At 33.8% G+C, this 11,623-nt stretch overlaps 1 protein-coding gene across 2 annotated transcripts in view; it reads left to right on the top strand.

The window, feature by feature from the left end:
- The first annotated feature begins 254 nt into the window (after window positions 1-254).
- The window catches only part of cdip1 (cell death-inducing p53 target 1), a 26,343-nt gene continuing 14,974 nt past the window's right edge, over window positions 255-11,623 (top strand). The window contains exons 1-2 of one of the 2 annotated variants that reach the window (XM_068217091.2): window positions 255-385; window positions 6,969-7,116. In XM_068217091.2, coding sequence (XP_068073192.1) covers window positions 7,032-7,116 — 85 coding nt within the window. In that variant the 5' untranslated portion in view covers window positions 255-385; window positions 6,969-7,031. The remainder of the gene's footprint in view (window positions 386-6,968; window positions 7,117-11,623) is intronic. The other variant, NM_001099242.2, reaches the window with a different exon arrangement.

The raw sequence follows: 11,623 nt of genomic DNA, 5'->3' as shown, positions 1-11,623 counted from the left end.
CAAAACCTCGTCATTTATTAGATTACCATACATAAATTCAACTCTCTCACAAGCAGATCCCGGTTTTTTTTTATCATTAAAGTGGCACAACTTGAAAACCCTACCATGGCGAAGGCTAAACTCATGAATATTAACGACGTAGCGCTGACGTTGCCTGGTAACCTCGCAGGACCACTCGTGTGACCTAATACATATTCATGACGCAGTTCTTCGCCATAGTATGATAAGTAAGATCACCACACCTCCCGATTCCCGTGTTTACGTCAAATCCTTCCAAGCGGCGGATGTTATTGGAAAACTGGGGCCACAACCGTGAACGTGCGAGCTAGAAATCCTCGAAAAGTTGTCAAACCTGATATTTTGATAAACGCCGTGGATACAAAAGGTAACGGCACGTTGTATGTATGGTCATTGCGCTATAATTTAGTTCGCTTACAGTGTAGCAGCAGCCGACAGGCCTGACTGTGTTTTCATCATTCACAAGTAACGTTAACGTTATGAATGCCTGATGGGTTTTAATCTCTAACGATGCTATATCAGTACAGCTGTTTATTAAAGTTGTTACGATTCGTTTGCTTATAATGCTTGATTTAAAAAAAAAAATCAGATAGCCTTTCATTTATTTTGCTTGTTATGTTTATATGGCTAAATGATACGTGTTACGTTAGCTAATAGCCAGCTGATAGTACAGCGTTGTATGAGGGTCGCATGTAACGCTATATGCAGCGATATGGTCACTCTATACTTGTGTGCTATTTTTGAGTCAGAGTGAAGAGACGTGACTTATTTCTATTCAGAATAACGGTAAATTAAAGGGTTCTCAGCACTGATGACGAGGCCAGAGATTTGAATTTGCATAACATGTTGTATGAAAATGAAAGATTGGTTTACATTAAAAGTTGAGTAATAGTGGAGAGAGACATGAAGGTTAGGTCAGTCTTATGTAATCGGTGCTAGCGGCGATGAAACTCAGGTTGGATAATCGCTGATCTCTGAGCATCATCTACTCTAGAAAACACTAGAACAAACACCCCTACAACTCAGGCTGAACGGACACGTTTAAAAATGAAAGAAGAAAAAAACATTTGGATTATCGAGTGAATTAAACCTACATAATAAATAATAATACAGTTTTGTATGAAAAACATAATAATAACGTAACTACTAACTTAATTATTAATCTCATGTTTGCAAACTTTTGACTGGTAGTTTAGCTTTATTAAAATAAGTGTCAGTGGCTGTGTCATTTAAAAAAAAAAAAAATTTTGTGAATAAATTTTAAAGTGTAATTACTCCATCGTTACTGCGACATCACTTGATTCTTCAGAAATATGCTAATGTGCAGTAAATGCATATTGAAGTGTATTTTCTATTAATTTCCTCCATAGGGATTTTAAGTCTTCGTTAAAGAGATACAGTCCATGAACAAAGCTAGTGAATCACAACATGAAAAATGTACTTTATACAGTGTCAAATATTGAAATACATGTAAACCGCCATGTAACTCAATTAGGGACAACTTGACAATTCTCTGGGTGTTTATTAGATTTGACTTTGGCTTTATTAAATAGTGATATTTCTTTTGTTTTTTCTGAAAGCATTTTTTTCCAAATCTAAAATAAACAAATAAATAAATAAATAATGGGCAATAATAAATAAATGCACATACAATACATATAATGCTTTTATTTATTGTGATTGAAAATTATTTCTTAATTCTAGTTTAATATGAGCATTGCATTGTTTTTATATTATTATAAACATGTCTGTATATACATACAGTGCTCAGCATAAATGAGTACACCCCATTATGAAAATAAATATTTTTATCCATTTCTCAGTTTATATGTAATACATTTTGCTGCATTTGCAAAGCAGATTTATTAAACCATGCATTTCTAAAAAAAGATATTTTAGTCACCAAACATTTCTTATAAATAGAAAGATGATACATTTAAATTAATGTTTTATTTAATTTAAATGTTTAATCAATTTAAAAGTAAAAGTTCAATTACAACTATATTTATAATAAATTGGATATATTTTTGTTTTTTTTCTTGATTCCTCCCCCTCTTTAAAAAAAGAAAAAACGTAACATATAAACTTGTTTGCTAGTGTAAACAGTGTACTAATTTTTGGACCATTATCATTAATTATTTTGTAAGATTAGATCCAGATTTGGCTTCAGTACTGACTAATCTAATGTATACGCACAAATATATTATTGTATAGCATTCTATAGAAAGTATTTGTTTAAAAGATGGATCACTGAGCACTGCATGTATATTCAGATATGTAATTATAAAGCTTATATCCAGAGAAACTATTTTTGTCCATACCTGTACATTCAAAGACTTTTATTTATTTTATTTATTAAAGACTTTTAGAAGACAATATTTCATGGGAGTGGTCCTCCGATTAGTGGCATTTTCTGTAAAGCATCATGGGTAATGTAGTTTTACTGCACATATTTTGCTATAAAAAATAAGTTGATGATTAGATTAACAACTTCTCAAAAGCTCTGTCTTTTACTTTGAGAGCTTGCTGTATTTTATAGGATGTCTTTGAATGTAGATATATAACTAAGTAAAACTTAACTGTGAAGATAAATACAATTTATCAAGCAGTAATTCCGCCTGGTTTTTGAAATTGTAAAATACCAGTAATCAAATGACACAAAAAATGTAGTATTTATGTAGTATTTTTGTTTTTGATGCTGAAGTTAAAATGTACTAACAGCATGACAGCAGTGCATTAGATATGTTTGTTGACTTAAGTTGTGGTTGTGGAGAAGCTTTCTGCGTAATTCATTTCCATTATCCCAAGAAACGCAGGATGCGAACTGGGCAGCAAGTTACTCTGACTGTGGTAACCGTCAGAGGCAGACATTTATACTCTCCATGTTTAGTATCAGTCACATGCTTTTATATTTGAATTTCCTGATTCATCCCCATTGGCTAGTTATAGTCATTCCAAGAAATTGCAAACTAGATAACTTGTAATTGTACATGGCAATTTTACCTGTTTTCCATGAAAGAAAGGCATCTACACTGTAAAAGAATGCAGGGTTCCACACAATTCATTCATGTTGTCCTGACACAAATCAGTTAATTGTATTTACAAATGTAAGCTTATTGAACATAAACCAGTTATGTTATCCTCCCTCCCAAAAAAACAAAGAATTGTATTGATTCAGCTCATTATAAATAAGTACATTAAACAAGCAACAAAATATTTTTTTTTGATTGTATGAGGCATTTAATTGGCCATATTGATTATAAATGTTTGACCTGAATTCTTCATATGTGCTGTTATGTTATTTTTATCACCTGAGGAAGAATGGTGAAAGTTGATTAAATGGGTTATTATACTCCACACACACTATAACGTTTTGGCTTGCAAATGAGGTGTCGACTCAACCATGATCTTGTTCCTCATTTGCATTTATTTCCTTTTAACCAGTTTTTGTTTTTTGTCATCTTATGAAAAGACACACAAAAGATATCAATGTTTTACATCTGGTTAGTCTTTGACCTATTTATTCCAGGTTTCAGGAGCACTGTGTCCTTGTGTTCCCACTATAGTGTAAATATTTTCACTTTATCATTTTTAAAAGCCAAAACACTGTACGTAAATCGAAAGATTGCACTTATCCTATGACATAAGATGGGTTTCAGTCATAACACAAAGCTTTTTTTTTTTTTTTTTTAAGTTCTCACAAAAAAAGAAAAAAAAATCCCAAATTAGGTTGTTTCCATTAAGTTGTTAGAGTGCCTAACTGTAGTATTGGTAAGTTAACCTAGTGACCAACAGTAAATAAGGGAAGTATAATAGGGATTGATAATTAATAACGTGGGTCTAATGTTCAGTATGTCACAATTAATTCAGCAAATGAATTTCCATCTCCTATTATTCACGTTAATTAATTCCAAAATCACCAAAATCAAGAAAACATTTTTTAAAATTTTTTTGTAAATTACGTTTTCATAAAAATTTTAATGTTTTTATTGCTCTTATGCAGTACTTCAAAATGTGCATTAACACATAATGAACTCAGCTATCGGCTCTTTCATTTAATGTTTTAGTTGTATCTGTAGGTTTCCTAGCTGTTCTGGTGTTTAGTAAATGAAGAAGAGGTATTGATGATGGACCTTTTAGTATCAACGAACATGCATTATGAGGATTGTACTTGATTTTATTTACCCCCGCTCTTCACAACATTCATCTGCGATCTACTTCTCTCTCCCCCACCACACACACTCTTAACATTTATTGGCGATCCATATTAATCAATCCATTAACGTTCAGTTCAAGAGCAGTGGACCAATCGCTAGACATTTATTTGTGCTTGGTAGCACCATTTGGACCATGCTTCTCTGAACTATGTAACAGCTAAAAAGCGATAAAGCTATCTCATGCATATTAATGAAGTTGCATCTCATTCATAATAGTGCGCTGCTTGGTTCGAACCAACTCTTCCTCATGAATTTTGCACAGACATGCTGAAAACTGGCCGGTGCTGACAGCCAATCACCACGCTTCAATTTACACAATTACCTCATTGCCGTGAAGGAGCGTCAAAATTTCTTTTCAAACCGAAAGAACGAATTTGCTCTAAAAAAAAAAAGCAAAAACAACCAATTTTCTTTTTTTTTGTGTGAAATATATGTCCTAATCATAAACATAAATCATAAATCATAAAGATATGGACGTAGTATCTGTGACGTCACCGATAATTTTCTGAAAGGCATAAATGAAGCTACAAGTAGGCGTAAGCGTCATTGGAGCTACAAACGCCTGCTAGCATTTTGCTTAGACTGGCTTTTCTATGAGAGAAAAACGTAATACTTAATTACCTGCGACTCATTTGGGTTTTGACCACATGTGCTTTGTTGTTTACTGTATCATTAAAGTGTTTAGACTTTTAAAAACACTGTTGTAATACACTGAGCCACTAAACATTGTTCTTATGATGTTTTTCTACAGTAGGAAAACGCTAATTACTTCCAAATACTTCAAATATAGTCTGTGTTCGTAAATGCAAAGCTATTTATGAAATCCAGGCATGACACTGTATGACGACGTTTCAGATGACCATTCTAGAGCCTTCAGCTTATCAATCTGTCAGATTTTGGAGTGCATTACAGGTCTAAAGAACATGATAAATGATTATAAGTAAGACAAATACATTTAGAGATGGTAGATAAGTATATAATTTCACTTATCTGGTAAATGGTGGCAACTTGAAGGGTTTGTGAGCACAATTATGTGCACACAGCATGACATATAATCGGATAATTGTAGGGAATAATTCCAAAAGGCAATTGACTGTGTAAAGCCACATAAAACAAGACAAAACAATATGATGTATTTGCTGAGTTCAGCAGCTAATCGGCTGGAATCGGTGACAAGACAGCGAGCAGTAAGACCTAGCTGTCACTCAAGTGGCCACGCCTTTATTATGCAGACTTAATATGACTGAATAAAAACTAAACTGATGAGTTATAAAAAAAGGCCACCCCTCACAGTTGTCATGAAGGGTAACATTAGCTATATGAACCAAAACCATCTTTAGTACCAGGCTGTAAACATCTTTTTATCAGCTGTAAAATTGGCCAATTTAGCAGTCAGTGAACATCTGGATTTCCTGGAGCCAGCCCCCAAAGGAAAGTCAATGAATTGCAGTTTCAGTTACTTCCTTATTGGCTTCACGAGGGAGAATGGGAGGTTGCCGCTTGGTTCTAATAGTGTTTTAATAGCAATGTGGGACATATATATATATATATATATATATATATATATATATATATATATATATATATATATATATATATATATATATATATATATATATATATATATATATATATATATATACATATATATATATATATATAACTTTCAACTTTAAAAAAAAATGTGTTTTAGTGTTTTGTGACACTTTAAACCAAAACCATGGTATATTTTTTATACTGTCACATTTGAATATTTAACTTCATTCTTGCCAAATAAAAGTAAATTTTTATTTTAAACATGTCTTTAATCTAAATATTTCGTACAGTGTTACAGTATACAGTTGAAGTCAGAATTATTAGCCCTCCTGAATTATTAGCCCCCCTGTTTATTTTTTCCCCAATTACTGTTTAACGGAGAGAAGATTTTTTTCAACACATTTCTAAATATAATAGCTTAATAACTCATTTCTAATAACTGATTTATTTTATCTTTGTCATGAGACAGTAAATAATATTTGACTCTATATTTTCCAAGACACTTCTATACAGCTTAAAGTGACATTTTAAGGCTTAACTGGGTTAATTAGGTTAACTAGGCAGTTATGGGTAATTAGGCAAGCTATTGTATAACGATACTTTGTTGTGTAGACTATCGAAAAAATATATAGCTTAAAGGGACTAATAATTTTGTCCTAAAAATTGGTGTTTAAAAAATTAAGCACTGCTTTTATTCTAGCCGAAATAAAACAAATAAGACTTTCTCCAGAAGAAAAAATATTATCAGATGTACTGTGAAAATTTCCTTGCTCTGATGAACATCATTTGGGAAATAATTAAAATAAAAGATAAATAAATAAATAAAGGGGGGCTAATAATTCTGACTTCAACTGTATTTTTTAAAATAATATATCGATGTGATTTGCACATCTGACTCATTGATAATCTTGCCAAACAGTGTTTTACCTTATAACATTTGTCTAGACCATCTGTCATTTGTTATTAATTAAAAGTGCAGAGAAATCAGTGTTCATAAAGGCAGATAACTAAAGCTTATGGATATGTTGTTTTTATTTGCCTGCTCAGGGGAACGTTGAGGCAGGCAGCATCTGAAAAATCGATGGTAATTGGCTGTGCTTGAAGTGGCTCGGCAACAGTAGTCAGGGATGGTGATATATATCACATTAACGGTGTGTGTTTGTTGAACTGTGCGGCCTGTATGTGTGTTCACTTCAGAAACGCAGTGATTCGTCTCGTGAGGGAAACGTCGCTTCTCTGGCCTCCTTTCAGGGACTCATCATGTCCAGTGACCCTCCTCCTCCATACCCCGGGGGCCCCAATGCTCCGCTCCTCGAGGAGAAGAACGGACAACCTCTGCATTCTGGTAAATTTCTTGATATTCCTTTCATCTCTGTTGACATTTAACTTGAACTCTTGCGTTTTTTTAACTGCTTTGAAGATGAATTCACTATGTGTAAGTGCAGTGGCTTGAAAGCTTTATGGGCTGTCCAGCTGTGCTGAGAGTTAAAGGTAAATTATGGAAAATTTAATGAAAATGCCCACTTCACAAACTTATAGTTTTTTTTGTGTGTGAAATTTAATTGATTGAGGGAGGATTAGACTATAAATTGTAAAAAAACATTTTGTATAAATATTATATTGATAAAAGTAGAATTTGAGCAACATGATGAAATATGCTGGCCATGTTTTAAAACATGCTAGCATGAAGTTAGTAATATCATGGTTTTCGCTACATTAATTCTTCGATGGTGGGGCACCACACCAAAATTAACTCCCGCCACGGCTACATTACAGCTTCTCATTGAAAACCTTCAGAGTTGTTAATGTTTTATTTATTTATTTATTTATTTTTTTCATATAGAGAGTTATAATCGCACAAACATATGAAAATTTAAGTGAATTATAAAAGACCAAACTTGTTTGTAATAAAAGTACTGCTGTGCGTTATTTGTTTAACCCTTAAAGATTACTTGCTGACCAGTGGTGGAAAGAGTACTGAAAAAGCATACTTGAGTAAAAGTACCATTACTTGCCTAAAAATGTAGTGTGAGTAGAGTAAAAGTATCTGTTGTAAATATTACTCAAAGTATGAGTAAAAAGTAGCCCTTTTAAAAGTACTCAATGAGTACTGAGTATTATGCTGTTAAAAGTTGATGCATTTACATGTAATTTGTGGATGTGTGTAAACCTAACATTCTGTAGTGCACTTAGTTATTGCCCAGCAGGCACACAATGTCATAAGACGTTACAGTTTTTTTGGATTGCTTAAGCACAATTTTCAAAACAGGGCCCGTGTTTTCAAAACAGTACACACAATTAGCACAACCACACACCCAATTAGCAAAACATTACAGATCCTTTGCATAATTAAACACTCTTATAAAAACTATAGACTTATGTTTAAAAACCACACTTTTTTACCATAAGAAACACACATTTTCACATTTACTATACACTGTTTGCACGAGTTACACACTGCTGTGATAAACCTAAAACACTTTTAGCACTTCTGCTTCCCTGTGATTAGAGTAGGCTACCATCAACAAAGTACAAATATAAAGTAAATTCACCAAACACTACACAAGAACAATGTTGCACCTTGAAGAAACTCATTTATTCCTCAACATGTCCAACATGTTGGCATGAAGATTCAAAGTACTGTAACATGTCACTTTACGTATTGAACTGTAAGATAGATCTGGCATGAGAATTATCAATTGCAATGTTGTCCTTAGCAAGACACCTTGGAAAGAAGTGTCTTGAATGTAGAATCACGTATTGCTGCTACCTCCATCTGGTCACAGGCCTCCTCCATGGCTTGGATGAGGGGTACCTCAGCTCGGAGATGAAGATCATATACTTTCCACCACTATGCCGAGAAAAACTTTTCAATAGGGTTGAGGAATGGAGAGTATGGTGGAAGATATAGGACGGTAAAATGTGGATGTTGCTAAAACCAGTTCTGAACCAGAGCAGAACGGTGGAAAGACACATTGTCCCAGACAACAATGTATTGCGTATGATCGATTTCATTTGCTGCTGTTATGTTGTACAATTGGTCCAAGAATGTAAGTATATGTGCTGTGTTGTAAGGGCCCATATGGTCATGGCAGTGGAGGACCCCATTCTTTGTAATGGCAGCACAGAGTGTTACTGTATATTTCCCCCACGTTGCCCTGGGACATTGACTATAGCCCTGTGGCTAATGATGTTTCTTCTACTCTGTGTTCTCGTCAGGTTGAACACACCATCATCTATGTAAGCAAACTCATGCTAGATCTCCTCTCCATCCATTCGTAAAACTACCTGAAGAACAGTGTCAGCCAAAATTGTGTAGTTCAGTGTAGATCTAGTATTACAGTACAGTAAAAGTTTATGAGACAGTATGCAAGATCACAAGTAAATACATACCTCTGCATAATCATGCCACAGTCTTTTCACCCTTTCGAAATTGTGCTCGAAAGGCACTCCATAAATTTGCTTCATTTGAATATATATATATATATATATATATATATATATATATATATATATATTTTTTTTTTTTTTTTTTTATGGTGTGTGACAGTGTTGATATTGAGACCTGATGGTTTTCATTGAAACTGGCATTTTACAGTGCTTAAACACCTGATTTGTGTGTCTACAATTAATCAAACAAGTGTTTGCACACCTGACGACTGTGTTGAACCAATTGGTTGGACGGTGCAGTAATTTGACAGTCAGTGCTTTGGTATTGCAAGGAAGAGACTTCATGATAGATTTTAGTGTGTTATGTATGTTAAGTGTGTTTAGTGTTTTGCAAATCACTTTGTGTAGAGATTTGCAACAAGTGTGAAGCTGACAATGTGCTTATAGTTGTGCAAATATGGGCTGATGTTTTGATACTTGTGTGTAAGGTTTTGCTAATAGTGTACTACTTTTAATTTTAGTGTGTAAGCAATCCAAAAAAACTGTAATATTAGGTCAGATTTAGGTTGTGATGTCAGGTGACCAAAAGTCAATACCTAGCCAGCGTCTAAGGACAACATTATTTTAATTGTCCAATAATGACATTAAATGACATTGATATTTGGTTGATTTTAGGTTGTTAGAAAGTGACCAAAATCCAATGTCGAACCAACATCTTAACATCCTATTGACGTCAAATACTGACATTTACTCATCAGTTATGGCAACCAAAATTCAACATTTGATAGATGTTATGGTGGTAACGTCGACACAACATCAAGCTGTAACATCATTAGATGTTGATATTTGGTGGGTTTAGGTTGGACAGTGACATCGGGCTGATGTTGAGTTCTGATGTTAACATAATTTTCATTTCCAAACAAAATGCAGTGTCTCCACAACGTTAGAGTACAATTTCAATCTGACGGCATGTTGACATCTTGTGTCTGCTGGGTGTTTAAGGCCATTTCAATCATCATACAGTAAATATGCATCATCTTCTCATCAGTGACATGCATCTAAACCAGGGTTGCCCATACTCTGTCCTGGAGGGCCGGTGTCCTGCAAAGTTTAGTTCCAATCCCAATTAGACACACCTGGGCTTGCTAATCAATCTCATACTAGACTTTCTAGAAACATCTGTGCAGGTGTGTTGAGGCAAGTTGGAGCTAAAATCTGCAGGACATCGGCCCTCCAGAACTGTGGCTGTTTCTCAATATGCATTCTTCAGCAGTCTTGCATCCTCGTGTTCTAGTATAACGTCATCATCAGCTGCCAAAGTTCAGTTCCAATACTCAAGACCACAAGAACTCTGTTCTTCCGAGGACACCTGGCAAGACAGGTCTCCACAAGAACGCAAGTCCATTCTCTGCATTCTTGGAATTGGGAAACAGCCTGTGTTTGGGTATCCCTGTCCTAAACAGTCTCTGGGTCAATGCGTGTAAAGATTTTAAACATCTTCTTGGACACTTAATGCTTCCAAACAGTTTGCTGCAATGTAAAGTGCACATGTCTTGAAGTAGTTCATTATGTGCAATTTACCTTCTATGTGTGATTTGATTGAACATGAATTACAGGACTGATTTTTCTAATTCCCATAAACAAGAAAAAATAAAGTAGTAACTGCAGGTTGAAGGAAAGTAGTGAGAGTAAAAGGACAGATACTGCACTAAAAATGTACTCAAGGTAAAGTAAAAGTACACATTTTTAAAACTACTTAGTAAATTACAATTTCTGAGATAAACTACTCAATTACAGTACCTTGAGTATTTGTAATTAGTTACTTTACACCACTGTTACTGACTGACTGACTGACAGGGCTGCGAGATGCAGGAGGCCAGCAAACATGACATAGCTCTCAGTTATGATTTACACACTTTCTATAATTATGCTTTATTTATAGATAAAGCAGTGACTACAGTGACTTTATCTTGCTGGAGTTTATAGCCACTTCACTTTACTTCAGGATGCACCAATGCTGTTCTGTAGGTCTTCTGGAGACATTTATAAATATTCAGTGTAAATCTTTTCATTGCATTTTCTTGTTAAAAATACTCGAATTAGCCACAACAACTACATAAAATTTAATCAGTGTAAAAACATCAAGATTCAAATATATTGCAGAGAAATGTAAAGAATAAAAATAGAAATATTAATAAAATATTTAAATATATTTTAAATATATAAATAAAAATATAAATATTATAAATGTATACAAATATTTTGGATGTTCTCCAATATCATGAAGCCATGATTTAAAATAAATTTATAACCAATTATGTTGTTATTTTAAACTACCATTTGAGACCAGCAAATTAGCAGCAAACCTATTGTAATATAAAAGAAACCCACATTCAATTTTCCTTTAACAACTACCATAAAACGTTGTTGTTAAAGTCATTTATATGAATATTATTGCATAC

Source organism: Danio rerio, chromosome 3, assembly GCF_049306965.1.
Source record: "Danio rerio strain Tuebingen ecotype United States chromosome 3, GRCz12tu, whole genome shotgun sequence".
Taxonomy (NCBI): domain Eukaryota; kingdom Metazoa; phylum Chordata; class Actinopteri; order Cypriniformes; family Danionidae; genus Danio; species Danio rerio.
The sequence above is the reverse complement of the archived record's forward strand: the minus strand, read 5'-3'. Positions and strand labels throughout refer to the sequence as shown.